Source organism: Anastrepha ludens, chromosome 3 (assembly GCF_028408465.1).
Source record: "Anastrepha ludens isolate Willacy chromosome 3, idAnaLude1.1, whole genome shotgun sequence".
Classification (NCBI taxonomy): Eukaryota; Metazoa; Arthropoda; class Insecta; order Diptera; family Tephritidae; genus Anastrepha; species Anastrepha ludens.
In genome coordinates, this window is record NC_071499.1 from 31,061,483 (window position 1) to 31,081,079 (window position 19,597).

The 19,597-nt window shown below is 34.0% G+C and overlaps 1 protein-coding gene and 1 long non-coding RNA gene across 15 annotated transcripts in view; one reads left to right on the forward strand and one right to left on the reverse strand.

Annotated features, from left to right (window-relative positions):
- Positions 1–1,592: 1,592 nt before the first annotated feature.
- Positions 1,593–11,317, forward strand: LOC128857307 (uncharacterized). Of its 5 annotated transcripts, XR_008453919.1 has the most exons (5): positions 2,855–2,968; positions 4,730–4,952; positions 10,342–10,548; positions 10,623–10,976; positions 11,050–11,317. It is a non-coding gene; the product is annotated as an uncharacterized LOC128857307 (long non-coding RNA). The 5 variants fall into 5 exon arrangements; XR_008453922.1 differs by lacking the exons at positions 2,855–2,968; positions 4,730–4,952 and adding an exon at positions 1,593–1,781; XR_008453920.1 differs by lacking the exon at positions 4,730–4,952 and having other exon boundaries at positions 10,275–10,548.
- A 2,069-nt stretch (positions 11,318–13,386) lies between these two features.
- LOC128857305 (cyclic AMP response element-binding protein B) overlaps positions 13,387–19,597 on the reverse strand; it is a 47,281-nt gene continuing 41,070 nt past the window's right edge. For 9 of the 10 annotated variants that reach the window (XM_054093008.1, XM_054093013.1, XM_054093005.1 and 6 more), the window contains exons 5-6: positions 13,818–13,961; positions 13,387–13,692 (exon numbers count right to left, since the gene is read on the reverse strand). In XM_054093008.1, the coding sequence (XP_053948983.1) occupies positions 13,484–13,692; positions 13,818–13,961 (353 nt within the window). In that variant the 3' untranslated portion in view covers positions 13,387–13,483. The remainder of the gene's footprint in view (positions 13,693–13,817; positions 13,962–19,597) is intronic. The other variant, XM_054093014.1, reaches the window with a different exon arrangement.

A 19,597-nucleotide genomic window follows, 5' to 3' on the forward strand; every position in this document is an offset into this window, starting at 1 on the left:
AATGACACACCAAAACCGGTGTGTAATTTATATGGTATACCGTACAATATTTGGTCTACGCAATCAAAGTTGCGGGGATAAAAGTGGTCGTGGCAATTTTTTCAAATGATTTACAGTATGACAGAGAAGATACATACAGGTTTGGCCAAAACTTAAGCACCCTCTTTCTCAAAAGAATGAGATCAGAAATAAAAATTTGTTGTATTTTATATTCACTTTCATATTCAATTTTTTTATTTCAAAAGCTTAACATAAAAAGTTTATAGTAGTCAAAAATTCAATGGACAAAACTAAGCACCTTCTATATTAGTGAAAACAAATACGTTCCTATGCTAATATTTTGTAGAAAATCCCTACGTCTTTCAGGCATTAAAGATTTTAAGTTATCAATAACATCTTGCGATATGCCTTCCCTTACTCCTCTTACAGCTTCAAACAGTTCGCCCTTTGTGAGTGGTATTGGAATAGTATATAAAAATAGCAAGAAAAACACAGTTTTTAAGGACAAAATATACAGCGATTGGAAAAACGGTTTATCTCGACACAAAATTAGTGTAAAATATTCGATCAACAGATCAATCGTATTGCGGCTTATAAGGAAATATCAACAAACTGGCAATGTTATAACTATACATAGTGGAAAAAGACCACGAAAAACTTCTCGGCAGGACGACTCTTTGATAGAAAAATTATATAAATTACTAATTATATTTTTATTTTATTATTTATATGGTAAATTTTCCAATAACAGGTGTTATTTAAATATATAAAAGGCTATCAAGAGATGATTAACGATTTTTTATGGCCGGAAATGGATGGTATTGATCTGGAGAACTTTTATTTTGAACAAGACGGCGCTACGTGCCACACAAGCAACGAAACCATTGATCTTTTACGGGAAAAGTTTCCGGACCGTGTTATCTCTCGAAGAGGTGATCAGAAGTGGCCACCAAGATCTTGTGATTTAACAGCTTGTGACTTTTTTTTGGGAGAGAGAAGGTCTACGTGAACAGCCCAGGCTCGATTCAAGACCTCAAAGATGGAATTCGTGAGGCTATCGAGGACATAGGGTAGACAATTCGGTTATGCGAAAATTTCATGAAAAGGATATTGTCCTGTAAGCGTGGTCGTGGTGGTCATTTGCCTGATGTTACTTTCCACTATTAACGGCATAACTTCCTCTTTATAATGAAATAAACATCCGATCATTTATATTATATTAAAAAATAGCATTTTTCTTTGAATATCAAAATAACACCTCTTATTGGAAAACCCTTTACATGCGAGTATGTGTCGCCTGTATTGTGCCCAAAGATCACAGGAAATTTCATAAATATCAGTTGAGTGCTTTGGACGCATATAAAATATACACACACGCATACACATTCATTTTTATTTATAAGGAAAAAGAAGTATTTTGCATTTAAAATATATTTTTTTATTTCAATATCTATCATTAGGACAAATTATAACAGAGTTTTTTGTTTTTAATTTGTTGCATTCGTTCTTAGTAATTATCTTTCTAAAAATGTCTGCTCCTTTTCATAAATGAAATTTATTTTCATACATATGTATACCCCTGTGTCATACACACAATTTTCCTCTTTTAGCAATGAAAACTGGCAAAAATCTATTTTCCGTTATTTATTGTTTTATCGTAGTTTTCAACCCGTTTGCATGGTGGCACTTTCACTTTTGCTAAAATTTCTTTTCAAAATCTTGAGTTCAGTTTTGCTTGGCAATCAAGTATTTCTATTTTATTAATCACGTATGAATATATAGTATGTATGTATGTATGAAAGATAAGCAGTTTTACTTGTTTTTCACATCAAAAATAATTCATTTCTTTGCATTTATTTTTGCAATCTACAATATTTTTCAGTTGTTTTTGTAATTTTAGTTGATTTGATATTAATTTCTTGATTTCAGTTTGTTTTCAAAATTGAAATTGGAAATGTTAAAACACTCCTGTTACAATTGTGTTGAATGTTTCGTGTTGCTATTTTTTTATTTTTATTCTGTTTTTTTTCTAATTCTCATCTCATCACTTATTAGTTAACAGTACTTTTTTCTTTCTCTGCTGCATAATTTGTGTCAATTTAGTGCTAAGGGGGCGTCCATAAATTACGTGAGGTGTTTTTTTCAATTTTCTGACCCTCCCTCCCCCCTTGGTGAGATGTCGTAAGATTTTATTCAACCCCCTCCCCCATCCTCCAATCTCACGTGAGATTTTTCAAAATGTGGGTTTCTTATGTAAACGCGTTGGATTGTTATTGTAAAAAGAAAAAAAAATTGTGATAGATGCGAAGTAAATACCGCATGTACTGCAGCATATTTTCTCTAAATCATCACGTATACTTGGGCAATAGAGATCAATAGGCGTGCTGATGAAGGCATTCAGCGGTTGAATCGGTACGCGTATTAGAAATGGAGCAAATGATTTTCCGTCATGTTCTTTAAAGTCCGGAATTGTCAAACGTCAACCTGAGTGATAGGGCGTTCGGCTCATAGTGGCGCGAAAACAACCGACGGGCTACACTGTACCGCAAATTCAGATTAAATTGAGCTATTTGGTATAAAACAAATATGGTGGTTTGACAGTAGTAATGTATAACGTCGAAGTATGAATGAAATTATTTTCTTTCGAACGAATTAGTGAATAATCTTAATCATACTACGATTACGCTTGAGATTAAATCTTAAGCATGTACAATTTTTTTGTTTCAATCAGAAAAAAAATTGCGTGATATTTGCCGAGACCCCCCCTCTCTCCAACGTAAGATTAGATGAGATTTGACTCGACCCCCTCCCCCCCCCTTAAACATCTTACGTAATTTATGGACGCCCCCTAATCGGACATGTTCCGACATTTAAACGAAGTATTTCCATGTTGACGAATTCGAAAAAAATGGTATCTGGGACTTAAATAAGTGAAATTTTAGCAAAATTAATAAATATTTATTTATGTGTAAGTACATTATATTATTCCTAGCTACTGAAAAATATACAGGTTAGTGCAAAAAAGTGACCAGGGAGTATATACATTAGGGGATAAATTCGCTTACGAAAAATATGAAATTACCAAGGGTGAAAACACAACCTTTTCCTATTTAAAATTTTTATTTTATATATTTACCAATTACTGGTAACTGTATTTCAAAATAACGGTGGTCAGACAACTGGATATCTAACACCGAATTGCAACGACGATGCCATCAAAAACCAATTGCAATTGAAATAAGAGAACGTAAATGGAGATGGCTTGGCCATACCCTAGGGAAAAGTGGCCCTGAAATCAGCAGACAAGCGCTGGATTGGAACCCGCAAGGACAGCGCAGAAGAGACAGTCCTAGGGGCTCTTGGTGACGCTGCATCGAAGAGAAATACAAAGCCGTGGACAAAATAATGACCTGGCAGCAAATGAAAAATATATCCGGGAATCACACAAAATGGAAAAATTTTACTTTGTCGCTATGCTCCGCAACGGAGACGATAGAATGATGATGACGATGATGAACAGTATCGAACGCAGTGTATATAAAATAATATTTTGTTTGTTATGTTGTAAACTAAAATGTTGTTGTAAGTAAAATCGTTTTTTGTTTTTGTTTTTTTTGTTGGTTGTACAGGCAAGTAAATGGCAAAACCGAAAGACTCTATTACCAAGAAAGCCACGTAAATGTAAAAAATTCTGGGTCTTATCATTTTATTACAGATATATAGAAAATTTCATTAAACCAAATAATTTTAATTTGGCGATTCCAATGCGATTAGTTATCATAGAAGTGAAATAAATGGAGTTTTGAATGGAAAGTTTGAAAAGGAAAGAACGTTTGGCCAGAACTAAGGCTTGAAAATCTTTTTTAAGCCAGAAGCACCGGAAGCAGCATTCGGAATTTGTCATAAAGATTTGAATTTCACAGTAGATGACTCTAAGGCGTTTATCGGGAAAGTATTCTGGAGGTTGCTTTGCAGCCGTGGGCAGACAAACATTTCAGTGGCAGACCATGGACGTTTCATCAGGACTCGGCACCGTCTCACAAAGCTCGAGTGAACCAAAAATGGCTAAAAAACAACGTTCCGAACTTCATAAGGTCCACACAATGGTTCTCAAATTCACCAGATGCCAAACCGATGGATTATTCTCTTTGGGCCATTTTGGAGAGCAAGGTCCGAACTAAAAGATTCACAGTCTCGAGGCGCTGAAAAAAGCCGCGAGCGGGCCAAAATACCTGCAAGTCATATTTGGGCAGCTTGCGATTCATTTCTGGATCGTCTCAAGGTCATAGCCAAGGTAAAAGGTGGTCATATCGAGCAAAAGTAAATTGATTCTTAATTTTGTATTATTTTCACACATTTCCTACCTTGAATTGAATAAAAGTAATTTTTCAAACTAAATTTATGGCCTTTTTAATTGGTTACACTTCAAGTGCCGGACCCTGTACTCACTTTAATATGTTATACTTAATAATTAAAAATTTTTTTTTTCTAGGTAAAACATATATAAGGTAATGGCTATTGGGCATTTTGCGCTACCACTAAATTGTACTGCCACTAATTTTTTATTGGTAGTTAAAATAAGGGTTTCATTATCATTAAATCTTCAGTTTTTCAGTGATTTAACCATCCGCTTATTACATTAATCATTTAATGCACTATGCCCAACCCAGTGGCTGATATTACACTGGACTTTGAAAACCTTTAATTTATAATAATTTAAATGTTCTAGCATAGGTTTATGTAGTGGTAGTGCAAAAATCGTTGAAAAGTTAGTTGCTAGTCTCACCCATATCCGCATCAGGGAAGAGTTTGCAAGATACGGTACTGTTCAAAATGTCCAAAAACAGCGTTCCGGGAGGCCACGGTTATCCCAAATTGCCACGAGAAAAGAAAAACAAATGGAAACTTATCGCAAATCTTCATGAAAATCTGTTCATAAAGCAACACGTGAGGTAAGTATTTCAAAATGGGCAGAAATTCGAACATATGCGCTGACTAAGACTACAACTGTCTTCTTTAACACTAAACCTAGTCAGAAGTTCTTAGAAATAACATTATTAAATCGCCGTTTGCCTTCGCGACTTTTATTAAAAAATACATCGAATGTATTTTTCAAGATTTGCTCCTCTCTTGCTAATTTTTTTACCGAGAAATATGTGTGGCCTTATATATATTACAATACAACATTTTAAAGATGGGTAATTTGACACACTTTGGTAGGAATAGGAATACGTAAAGTATCGGTAGGTTTAGTGTTAATTTTCTCTTTTAATACGAATATGTAACCCTTCTAATTATATACTGTTTTTCGAATAACGTAAAGTGTGTCGGTTTTTTTGGAATACTCTGTATTAGTAAAACCTAAAACCATATTAATTTCGATATTTTTCCTTTTATTCTGTTTGAGATTCTTTTTCGCACTATACTGTATATATTTACATACATATGTATGCATGTTTTTTCATTCCTACCGTTTTCCCGGTCAATATTTTTCATTAGGATATCAATAGCAGTTTTTAATATTGAACTTTTTGATTTTATAAAATTAATTAATTTTTTAATTTGAGTTTCAAATTTTTGCCACTATGCTACATTTGATTTTCTTTAGAAAAAACATTCAATGTACAAATTTTAATTATTAAGAATTTATTTTACATCTATTTACTTTTAACTCCTGTGCCTTTTTTAGTTATTCATTATTACATAAAATTTTGCATGCACCATAACTGCATTTAATATTTGAACATTTACATCTTTCACTTGTTTACATTTTTCTTTCATTATTTTTATGAAATGTAATTCCATGTTGTTTTTTTAGTTTTGTATTTCGATTTAATAAGCTTTGTAATCTTATAAAGGTTACTCATTGAGTAAATTGTTTTACTTATTTGCAATCAAAAAAGTGGCTTTGTCCCCGAGTACTTGTCGCATCTCCTCGTCCTAATACAAAATATATACAGCTGCAGTCAAAATAATAACCCAGAGAAAAAGAAAAACAGCAAATAGAAGTAGTATTCCGTTGGTTTGTATGATTTTTTTATTTATATTTTTTGCATGTTAGTTAAATTATAAACCAACTTGTGAAGCATCTTTTTACATCTTCTCACTTTAATATAAGCCAATTCAAAAAATCTAAAATCTCAAAAATGAACCATCGAAAAAAATTATAATGCATGCATTAATTTGGGTTATTTTAAGCCGTATTAAGTCGTATTAAATTCGTATATTTTGCACTAAATGCACTAAATTGTATTTGCCCTCATCAATGTTTCTCATCATTAGTATTTGATTGGAGGATGCAGATGGACAAAACGGATGTTACCTGTCATGTCCGACCGACCTTCGCAGTTACTCCTGTCTCTAAGCAGAGGGAACTGTAGGAGGCTGGTTGGACTGATGACGGGCCACTTTCGTGTGGAGAGGAGGATGAGACTGCGGACCATTTTCTGTGTGTCTGCCCCGCCTTCGCTCGCATCAGGCTTGAGGTATTTGACACTGATGTGTTAAGAAGCGACCACGTTGGCTCCTTGGCACTACTAAGATTTCTTCAGACGTCGAGTAGATTTAAAGAAAATTAAAAAGGGAATCGTGTAGTAGAATGGATTTAATTGTGTCTGAGTCCTGTACTTGCTAGTCTGTCCCGACAAAAAAAATTTATTGGTACGCTGGTATTTGAAATTATTGGAGCTCAGTGTCTTGCATTGAGATCAAACATTACTCATTTCTGTTGAAATGACGTTCGAATTGCTAATGATTTATTTATTCAAAAATTCTAATTGCCACATCGCAAATTCTTTCTCGAATTGCACTTAAAATACTATTGCGCGACTTTTTCCATTTGCTTGTGGTCATGGCTCTGTTGGAAGGTCAAAAACAATAGCGCAGCCTATCTGAGCGTAGTTTCCTCGTAGACATGTTCATTTAAATCATTGTAAAATATCTTTCATAATTGTTAGCTTTAATAGTAAATTTTGTGTTGAATCGAAATTTTGCTGGTCTTACCAATTGCTCTGTTGGAATAGACGTGGTAAATTTACAATGAGTCTCCTATTGCGATTATTTTGACCGCAACTGTACCTACATACAGCTCGTGTCACTGAAAAACGTCCAGCTGGTTTTTGCAACGTTTACAATCTGGTTCATACTACAACAACAGTCTGTTAAGACAAATTTTCTTAAAAAAAACTTACAAAAACACGACGAAGTTTCTAAAATTGCGATCCGTCTGTTTTCGTAATTTCTTAACTTTTCTAGAAACTTATTAAAAATTGCGCCATATGAAACTACCACTAAAATTAAGTAATTAAGTGAGCTAAAAAAATTTTTTTAAGTGAAACCAAATTTTTAATTAAGTGAACCAAAGACCCGAAAAAATTCTATATGTTTGTGTGGGACTATGATTCATACTGCTAGGAATATATGTACAAGGTGACGCAAAATTAGTGAATTTTGTTTTTGAATAAGTTATTTACTAAATAAAACCAAAAATCATTTTGAGTGTCGGAAACTTGCTTTTGACCTTTACGCTCCATTGCTTCTCTGTTTGTACACCGCAACTGCGTAGTACACAAGTGTCAAATATGATTAACATACGACGCCACTTGCAAAAATTATAAATCTACCGATAGGGTGATTAATTTTGCGCCCTCTTGTATATATTATGGAAAATCAACAAAAAAGTAAGTATTGCTAACATTGCGAAAAGTAGCTGTACGATTTGCAGTGTTACCCACTGTACGTACACGCATTTAGTGGCACCAGCAGTGAAGGGGTCAGAACAAATGTATTTAAAATAATGGCATTTAGTGTTTATAAATAATTTGCCACATATTCCTGCACACACAACCTTTTTAACGCCTTGCCGTGCCATTTAGCTCGACGAAACTCCGGCCCAGGTGTCAACGCGTGGTAAACAGATTAGACTGATGCGCGAGAAAGGTCACAACACGAGCCGAAATGTAAATGCCTCCGATATAGACTCTTTGCACAATACTGCTGTTTTTACTCTAATATCTTTTGTACTTATTACTTATTTGAAATCGATTCATTACGTTACAATCTATTCTCGAGCCTGGTGCGTCATATTCATGTTTGGGCCAACATTTTCATCGCGAGTCAGACTCGTTAAAGCACGTCAAGGGGTTAATCTGTCTAGCACGCTGTGCATTTTTTAATTTAGCAAACATTAGCCTTATTTAAAAACCAATTTCCTGATTACACTTTCTTGAAATTTGTTATATAAACTCAGATGTGCGATTTTTAAAACCGCAATCGCTTGAGCTCCAACGCGGATTCTTTAAAGTAATAGATAGTGACTTAACGGTTATGCAAAATGTAAGTAAACTCCTTGTTTACTCCACGCAGCTTCGATATTGAATACTTTTAGCATCTTGCTGTTACATTCATTAACTATTGCATTCTGAATTGCTTTAAATTGTACTCTGTTGTAAGGACATTTCATTCATTAAACATTTCTTTGGTATTCAAAACCACTGTTAGGTAATCCGGAAAAAAACTAAAACACACTTTATCGTGATTATCGATCTCGTCTAAAGTGTTTACCTCTTAATTTTTCCCTTATTGGATTTTTTGCCTAAACATTTCACCATTTCGAACAAAATTCTTTTTTATATTGAGCAGATCAAACCATAGCCACTTACTGCAGTATTTTCGTGAAGTTGACCTTTGTTTTCATTTAATAATTTTTTTTTAAATTTAATTTGTACGAAAGTCAATTAATACTTTCATTTAGATTGAATAAAAAAATCCGCGCCTTTTTTTTTTTGAAACTTTTGAGCTTCTCCTCATCATTTAAAATCTCCTTATATTTAACTTTTCAGTATTTTTGTGTTTAAATTTTACATCTGCCTACCTATTTAAAAATGTATTTCCCACAAACTCTTTTTCATTCAATCCAAGACGTACCCAATCAACCAATAAAGCTTTACTAAAATTGTTTAAAAAATGTACTACTCGTACAATGGAACTAAAGCAAATGGAATTTCTAGTGCGACTATAACTAAATCTTAAGAAGATTCAACGTTTTTGTGAACGAGTTATGAGTCCGATCATATCTATACATATGTAAAAGGAAAACCTAATATATATATAAATTACCACTCAACACAAAAACAAATAACTAAATCCAATTCCACGCCAAGCAAGTTGATATTTACAACAATTAGTTTAAGAAGTATTAGCCGTTTAATGATATGAGGCAGGCAGAAGTCGTAGTTGAGAAAGAGGGAGTTCACAAACAATGACAACTCAAAGAAGATTCTAGGAGTGAGAGTCGATTTACAGATAGATACCATTATTTTTGGAATTTTTTAAGCAGAACTTTGGAGTCGTGGCATCGATGACCTCGTTTCTGCGAAAATAATGCTGGAAATGCGGAGTCATTTTTACCGACTTTTTGGGGATTAAGTTGGTTATATGAACGATAGTGTTGACCATTGGTTTTTGTAAGATGGGATATCATGTCAAACAGTCAATCTTTTTGGGCACTATATATTTGGTAATCGTGCAGGAATTCAGGGTCAAAAAGCATCAACAGCGAGTTTGAAAGTTGTTTTTAAAATCATGAAATCATTGAAGAATTTGTATGGAGTCATTGATAAAAAGAAAATAGTGATTTGAAATTGATCTACCTATAAACTATATAAAAACATATATTCATTCTACACCAGATATCTATCATATAAATCAGAGTTTCAAACTTTGTACAAGATTTGTAAAAACTCTACTTTTTTCATGAAAATTCTCAACTTTTTAATCAGAATTAAAAAAAAAACTCAGTACTCAGTTTTATATCCCATACAATTTTAGTTTGCAAGCGTAAATTTGAAGTGGCTCAAAACGTATTTTCTCTACATTGGAATTTTGGTGAAAATTTATGGGATTTTCGTAAACCTTGCACATGAAAAATATTAGAGTCATTGTCAAAAGATAAAGAAACTAACTATGTAAGCACAAGTGTATGTATGTACACACATTTCGCCGTTCAGAGCAGAACGAAAAAATTATTATTCCTGAACGAAAAAATAAAAATCGAAATTGACACTAGATTTACGAGCTGTTTGAATATACCTATTTCTACCAAGCCCAGTCAAAATTACTGGTCTTCAATATAAGTGAGTGCTTAGCGAACTTTCTGACCTTTATTTCCCTTTATAAGTGACAAAATAAGATGAATAATATTCCTTGCAATACATAAATAGATTTATGGATATTATCAATTAATAATGACAAAATAATAATAATACATTCCATAGGTATGCAAATTCGATGTTCCAAATATGCAGAAGGTTTTATTCGTTTCATTCATTTTGTCATTTTGAGAGCCTGGTGATAACTATGAAAAAGAAGTTGAGGCAAAGAGCCGCCGAATGTTCTGCTTCAGAATCATGGTTTCCCCACATTCATACATTTTCTCTCGAAAAAATGTTGCAGTACTATCAATTGTTGAGCTGCCCAATGCATTTTCATCACATAGAAACTTGCAACAGTCATTTTGACTGGTACTGGCATAAGTGTCAATAACAAAAAGTATATTTGTTACAAATATTTATAAAATAATATAATATAATATAATATAATATAATATAAAACAAATTCTTTAGTTACAGATACAAAAGACATGATATCATTACGGGAAAAAAATTTTTATGCAGCAAGAATTTTGACTGGTCAGGTAAATCTGGTGTTAATCATTATGCTCCAACAAGAAAACAAAAACAAAAATCGAAAGCTGAGTATTATTCTTGAATGGAAAAATAAAAATCGAATCATAATCAATCCTTGAACAAAAATATTACAATCAGGACGGAGTCATTGGTCACAAATGAAAAAATAAAAGTAATTTCAAATTTGGGGAATGCTGCTAAAGTGACAGTTTTTTCCCCGGATACAAATCCTGAGCATCCCGTTAACGTAGAACTGCCAGTCGTGGGAACGAGTAGTACGGAGAATACTAAGTAACACAATAAACAACATTTTTATGTTAACGAAGACTTGAAATTCAGTATGATATTTTTTATACTCCCATAGCGCAAATTATTCGATAGTCTAAACTGTTATCAACCCTTAACGGCCGAGAGCTTTTTTGTAATACTCGCCGCCCATAAGACGACGGAAAATTAGGTGAAGTTCTAAAACGTTTATGAGGATGAAAACTTAAATTAAATTATTTGGATATGAATTCAATATATTTACTTGTTTTATAATTTCATATGATCAACAAACCAGAGATGTACAAAGTTGCAATATTTGTTAAAGAAAACTACAGCGATGATAAATAAATGAAATGAAAACTGAATTATTTTCATGTCTCCGTAGCGGGGTCTTTCGGCCGCTAAGGGTTAACATAAAAAATTTATAAACGCCCGAAATTTAAAAAAAGTAAAGCAGCATCTAATTAATAAACCTTGTAATAAAGCACGCGAACACATCATTCACCACCGAAGAAACGAATTGGTCTCCAAAGGAATCTTATGTAAAGAGTGATCAGATTGGAGCTATTTTTACCAATAGGGTTCGTTTTTTAACAGATCACGCGTGAATACTGTCAAACTAAATACATAATTTTTTTCATGCCCGTATTTAAAAGGGCTTGCCTTGAAACAATAAAAAATAATAAAGATTTCCCAATCAATTTGAGTTTTCGTTGTTTTATTTTAATTTAAAATCCGACACCTCTAAATTGATCACCCTTTAATTTGCGCAAAGCCCCCCTTTCTCTTGTTCAATGCGACCTATAAATTACACGATTTGCCCGCATTTTCACAAATATGCATACATATATTGTACAATAAAACACATCTATTTAAAAAAGAGTTTTCCAATTTTCTTTTGACTCTGATTCATGCCGCTTTTCGGCACATCTTTTTTATTTAAATTAATTAAACTAAAGACAGTAATAACAAAGAGCTTTTGTAATGAATTATGGTGTAGTGATTTACATTTGTAAACGAAATTAAATTAAAAAATAAGCATATAAATTACTGTTGACTTCAAAATATAATATAATATATCTTGCAAGCAACAAATAGATTTAGGATCAGTTTTTCAGTGCATGTTTCAACCTGATTTGCAGTTAAACTAAGTTTTCAAGTTGAATCTTATCGGGTTGAGCTTAGTTATAAACTCGCCACAGTTAAATTAGCACGAAAAAATGGTCCTTACTATTTTACCACATAAGCGAGGAAAATCGGAGGACTAACTACTGCGATTCTGCCTCGTTTGCTGGTGATGATTTCGGTTTCGTCCTTTGCGTTGTTTTTTTTTTCTAACTTTTACTCTCTTTTCTCACAAATATATAAATACACATAAAAATAAATGTGCACTATTAAACAATTTAAGTATAATTTACAACTTTTATTTGATATTTAAGTTTCGAAATGTTTTCGTCATTTAGTTTTTGTTTTAACCTTAACTTCAGTTTTATTTTCTATTACTTAACTTCCAATATGTTTTCTCATTTCATAATTTTCTACGGAGCCAAGGTATCAAAAGCATTTGCTACTCCTTTCCACACTCCTCATCATCGTCTATAGTACAGTAGCATACAAACTTAGAAACAAATTCATTTTAAATTTAAAATTGTATTTAAAACATTTGATGCAAATTATTTTTGCTTTCACTTTGCATTCACTTAAGGTTTTTGCGAAAATCACCACGACCTTTTACATTTTGACAGCCGTTTGCAATTTCCACAAATTCCATTACACATCATTACACATGAAGTTGAATAGCATTTACACAACTAAAATGCATCTATTCTTATCTTATATCTCATCTAATTTTAAATAGAAAGATATATAAATTTAATTACAAAAAAGTATTTTCTCCTTTTCACTTTTCCATGCTTGCATTTTTTGTTTGTTTTTGTTTTGTTTTTTTTTCTTCAAAAAATTAGTTCAGTCGAAAAATTAGTGCAATGCTAATTCTTCGCCGAATCAGGTTAACAATTTGTGGGAGGTCTAGCGGGCACAAAAACAACGGTGGCGGCGGTGGCATTCACGGCAGTGGCAGCGGCAGCGGCAGCATTCACATTTGCAACTACAAGGCGACGCACAATAGTTGTTGTTGTTGCTGTTGCCGCTGTAGACGAAGTGGTTTCCAGATGCACCACTTGCATTTCACAATTATTGGCTGGATCAATTTCTTCAACTTTAACACTTTCCGATGCAGCATCCTCCTCGTAAAGGTTGCTATCATCGTCGTCAACATAAGTTAACCCATCAATTAGCGTGGAATTCTCAGTAGTAAGTCCTTCCGTTTCAACTATTGGATTGAGATTAATAATTCCTCTGGCAACAACAGTTTCAAAGTTATCAGTTCCTATGGTCGCAGCAACAGCCAAATTCGCTGCACTTACTGCCTCAATTTTGTCGACATTGCCGTCGTCGTTGTCTTCATAATCAGCCGAAGCCGCCACCTTCGCCTCAACCGCATGGTCGTCCTCGTCGTCCTCCTGCCTTTCTCAATCGATCTTCGTTTGACAATAGAGCTCTTTGAGTGACTTCAATTCTTCAATGAGCGCTTTATTTTGGTTCTCAAGCACCGCCACACGATTTTCCAGGCACTTTATGTATTCCTTCTTTTTACGCCGACACTCGCGCGCTGCCTCACGATTTTTCTGTAAACGTATCTCTCGCTTTCGCGTTTGATCTTCAGCTATGCCACTATTATCTGTATAAAGCAAGAACAAGAAAAAATGTTTAATTTACTTTAAAAATATTCAATAAAGATCGTGCAACGATCATTACAAAAACAAACGATTGTATATTATACGAATAATTGGAAACGTTCTTTACTAGTATTATATGGAATCCTATGAGGTATGTAAAATGTTGGCGCGTTGTCCGGCGGCAATTGTATTAGTGTGCCACTTGTACTGCCCACCGTGCCCGGTAACGTAGGTAATCCACCAGTATCTGACATTTGCAAAGTCGCTCCACCTTTATTGTTCGTTATCACATACGATCAGATCAGTTCGGTTCAGTTCAGTTTATTTCAGATAAATAATCATTTTCAGCACAATCAATAAATGTAGTGAAAATCAATTAATTATACCGATTTCATCATCGCCAGTAATTCGTTTTATTTCAAATCACATTTTCGCATTCGACATTTTTATTTGTGTGTGTTTGGCAATCAAAGTGTGTCGGGAATTGTTGAAAATTAGCAACATGTCGCATAGTCATGATTGCAGAATTTGATTGTACAGGGTTGGATATTGCATCGAGAGTTGAGAAGAGGCGAAGTTGAAGTGTTGGAGTAGGATTTTTTGAAAAGGCGAGAATAAGATCAATAACAAATTATTAACTTACTGACTGACATAAAAAAAAAGGATTCTAACACTTTTTGTGCAAACCTATATACACGAATTTATGAATTGTATGTATTGCACATTACATATGAAGATTTTTATTGTTTTAGGTACGTTTATGAGAGTATGCAGTATGTTTAAAAAAGCCTTAAATTTAATGTTAGTGCTTTCCTATGAATATAGGTTGTTTGTTTAGAATTGGTTGAATTGAACATTTCCATATTTAGTGAATGGTTACATTCGATGCGGTGATGACAGCAAATTTATCGATTTCAGCAATAGGCAATAAGTTGAATTCATAAAGAATTTACAGAGCGCAAAACACACACATGACAGACAAAGACAGAGACAAAAATAGAGATATTACGGGAGACAAGCGAAAGAGGGAGAGAGAGAGAGAGTAGTAGTATGATAGGCGTGGCGATTAGAGAGACGTACATACAAACATAAATTTACTCATATATGAAGAAACAAGGACAGACATTTTTAACGCTTTTCATTTTCATTATCATTGAAACAGAGTTTAATTACAAAGAGTAATAGACCAACATTGACAAAATATGAGCGCATATCTAACAGTAATTGTGCTTCTTAGAGAAGAGAGAGTGTGAGACGAGAGCTGTATTAGGCAAAATATAGAGATGCAACGTGACGTAAAATGGTACAATGAAAATAATGTTAAATTTTGTTGTTATCACAAAATGCCATTTTAGTGACTTATTCAAAAAAACAAAAACGATATAAAAAAATGTGTTACAAATAGGAAGTATGCAATGCGTTGGCTTTCCAATAATCAAGATATGCCGATACTGTTTAATGTTAAAAAGAAGCAAGTACATTTGAAAAATTTAACAGTGCAGCGTTGACTGCACGCTCTCTCTTCTCTCTGCTCGCTACGCCTAAATATGCATATTAGGGCACTCTCGCTAGTAGTTGTGTTTAAGACTGTGTAGTAGGGCGGGTCGATTTAAAAATCGCTCATTGCTCTGTGAAAATCGTATTCTAGGGATCAAAATAAGAAACTTTGTCGAAGGAACCATACCTCTAAAACGAATTCTGATGTCCCCCAATTTCAAAATATCACCATTTTTGGCCTTTACATGAAAAAATCAGCTAAATGGCTTTGTTTTATCTTTATCTTATTTATTTATAATAATATTTATTATTTATTTATAATAATATCTATTTTTTCTCTTAAGAAATTTATTTAGTCAGAAAATATGTAAATGAAAAAATTAATTTAAGTGAGTTATAGAAAAGAAACTAAAAAGTTCGACCCAAATTGGGGGACATCAGAATTCGTTTTAGAGGTGTGGTTCCTTCGGCAAAGTTTCTTATTTTGATCCCTGGAATATGATTTTCACAGAGCAATGGGCGATTTTTTTTCCTCCCCACAAATCGACCAGGCCTACTGTGTAGATATATTCTATTAGCGATTAACCCTTCTGCATCACCGCTCGAAATGGGTGATGTACTCAAATAATACCTTGCGTTGGCAAGACTTTTACTGTTTGTTCTAATGAAAAATAATGTTATAGGATTACCAAAATTATCTATTTCGCTCAAACTTTAACCAAAAAAAATTTACTGCGGATTATTCCGTTCTTGGTGATAAGAGAGAGATTTTGTTCGCGCGGACTCTTCGCTCTTGGTGATAAGAGAAGCTCCTCTCTCTTCGCGGATTATTACGAATGATGCAAAAGGGTTAAAATTAAATATTTAACAAAATGTATTTATTAAATTACTTAATGTTTGACGGTACTTTTATTTATTTAAAATGATTAAAAAAACACACTATTACAAAATAATTTGAAAAAGATTAACTAAAAAAAGTTTTTTGTTTCAACAGGACGGGCACAATGAGAAGCTTATAAAGCGTAATTTGTTCGGCGGCAGAGAATTGCTTCTCAATTGCTTACGTAGTATAAAATTACGATGTACAGAATGCAGAGGTGTGACCCACAGCAGCCCGTTAACCGGCTCTCAGCGATTTGGAAGCAATCAGCTGATTGGCTGATCTAAGCGCGGTTATGACAGCGATTTGTTTACGAAAGAACTGAGATTGTGGTGGTGATATACGAAAAAATCAACGCAGCCACTACTTATGTTACTTGATTGCCCTCGGAACAACGACTGATTGGACGAGTGTGTAATTACTTGTTAAAGAAGCGGGCAGAACTCACTGTCGAGTACCCGGTGACGTGACAGCAGAAATTATTCTTACAATTTTGCTGCGACAGTCAAACCTGGTTTACAGTATAAACTTATTTTTATTGTATAAATTTAGATTTAAAAATTAGTAAGTAAATAGCCAAAATTTGTCGATAGTAAAAATTGTACAGACTCGCACGCAATATTAAGAAGACTGATTCCACAACAATCGGCGCATATTGCAGCATAACGGTTTCCATAGATTATTCTGAGCTGGCAAATACAAAACTGCACATCTTTCATCGAGATCAAATGGATCCGAATGAAATCACGAGTGCTCCCGTTACAGATATACTGAAATTTGTCTGCAAGGCGAAAATTATTGAAAAAATGTGACTTTCAACCAGGCCAACAACATCCCTGGGCTGGGAACATCTAGATAAAATATACATAAACTGATGTAATACATTTAATCAAGGAGTTTTCCGCAATATACACCTCTGTGAATAACCCCACCCCCATGCCATCTAAATGTATAATTTATCAAGGAATAATAAAAAAATACATTTCATGGTAATAGTTCCGGTCAATAGGACTAGTATTAACTATTTACACACAGAGTAGAAAGACACAAAAGATCTTTGAGGTCGAAGTGTCGGCAATTAGGCACACTACAGATGCTAAATTGATATAAACGTATTCCCAACCGAATTTTTGAAAAAGTTTCCCAATCCTGGAGGCTTGATTGGCGTTTTTCAGTTGAACGACCCGGGCGAACACCCATTGGTGTTGTATGTTCATTATGTACCGCACCAGTCGACTCAAATTTATCAACCAAATTCTTAATAGCGAACTGAGAAGGAGAATTATGGAGTTTACGTAATGTAACTTTTACGAACGTACAATTTTCTTTGCGTATTTTATTATTTTTGAGCAAAATTGAATTCATTATATCAATTGCCAAAGCTTCTATTTACTGAGTACCCTATGATCAGAAAGTACCGGGAATGTTTAATTTAAACGAACCGCGTAGGTAGGACTGTAAGACACACATTTGTTTCTTTTTAGCGCCATGGGGTCATTAGTGTCTGACTGGCCGGCCGGAAATGTGGGCAAACTATTCTTGGATTTTGCATGATGATAACGCACCATCGCACCGAGCCCAAATTGTGCTGGATTATTTGATCAAACACGAAGTAAATACCATCGTGCAAGCATCCTATTCATCAGATATGGCCCTGTGCGACTTCTTTTTGTTTCCCAAGTTGAAGTTACCACTTCGTGGAAGGAAATTTCAGTCGATAGAGGAGATCAAAGCTAATGCAACGAAGGAGCTGAAAGCTATCCCTCCGTCGGTGTGCATGGAGGACTGGATTAAGCGTTGGCACATGTGTGTTTTGCTTCCCACGGGTCATATTTTGAAGGAGATAAAATAAATTTGCCTGAAATTTAATTCTGTTTTGTTTTATTTAAACGTTCCCGGTACTTTCAGGACATAGGGTATATGTCAAAAAATCGAATTCTAAAAGTGTCAATGATATTAGAAAAACAAGTTCTAATTGAAAAACCCTGTGTTTCAGTCTCAATGAAAATTGCTTTATAATCTGAAAAATGAGGCTCAAGCTCTTTTTTTTTGTTGGAAATTCTTGGTTCAATAACTGTAAGGGGCTCGTTTCCGTACTAAAGCATCCAAAATAACTTGCAAACTGTTATTAAGTTTCTTGGTAAAAATAAAAAATTGTATAGAGGTATACTCGTTCCCAGAGGTTGTGGGTTCGCATCCCACGTAAAGCACGGTCCTCGCAGTTTCCCAAATTAACCTACTTCCCTGTTTCTAAAAAAAAACAATCTCATTCCTCAACCCCAAAAACTTATCCTTTCCATCCTTACTCCCGCACAATAATCAGCGCATTATTTGCATTGTGGCTGCTAAAACAAGCAAAAAACAAAAGAAAACGACACAGTTACACATTGCATCAGTGGCGCCAGCAAGAGGAAGCGGGCAACCGCGGTAATAGCGCAGACACACTAAATTTAGCGAAGTCCTCAACCATATGTGCGATCCTTCTGCCACAAAAATGTGAAACACAAATGGCGCTCCAAACAGTAAGAGAGCGTTGTTCCTAAGCAACGACAGGTGGGCATTCCCACTATTTAGGACTGGTAGCGGCAGGCTAATCACCTACCCTGTCAGAAATCAAAATAGATTAACGAAACCAACGCAAAGAGTCTTGTCGAGACTTATGCTCCCGAGAGGAGTAAACAAGGAAAAAAACCCGTTCACATGCATTTATGCACCAACGATAATGATTGAAAGGAATCAGCTAATTATTATTGCGAACTCTCGTTTTCAACGTAAAATTGAAAGGAATCGCGAGATCAGTTGAAGGAATTTATAATAAAGGATAAATGACATTCATGATTTTTTTCACCAAAATGCATCGTCATAAATTCCAATAAAAAGTTTTTTTATCTATATTGGAAAAAGTTTTAAAAAAACGCACGTATCATCTATCGACTTCCATCGTTTGTCTGTGTTGTGTTTGTTTATAATAGTTTACGCGTCTGGTAAAAATTTCGTTTACGTGAAAGAGACTTTGCAAAGTCAGCAGCATTAGGATTAGACCGACAATAAATTCGTATGTTTTTTCTGTTGTGTTTGACTACAATGAGCTGTCTTCTCTTCAGTTGTATGTACAATGAAATCACAAACATACATACAAACAAATAAACAAGCGCTAAAAGAATTTTTAAAGATGACTGACCCACTCAAAGTGGGATGAAAAATGCATAGCCATGATAACAGCCTATGATGATATGGTTACTAATATTTACTGTAATGTGTAATTAATAAGAAATATAATATTTAAAAGATACAAAAATAAATATTTAAAAAGAAAATTTTACTGCATAAATAATGGTGTATGATGACCCAGTGAGGTTGAGCAATGCAAATGCTTATATGAATAAGATTGTGGTGATAAAATGATGACGAGATGACACTAAAATACATTAACGCACACACATACAAATGCACAAGTATTTGTGAGAATGTATGTTTGTTACACGAATGCGAACATGATGATTATGGAATATGTTTTACTTTTTGCGAAT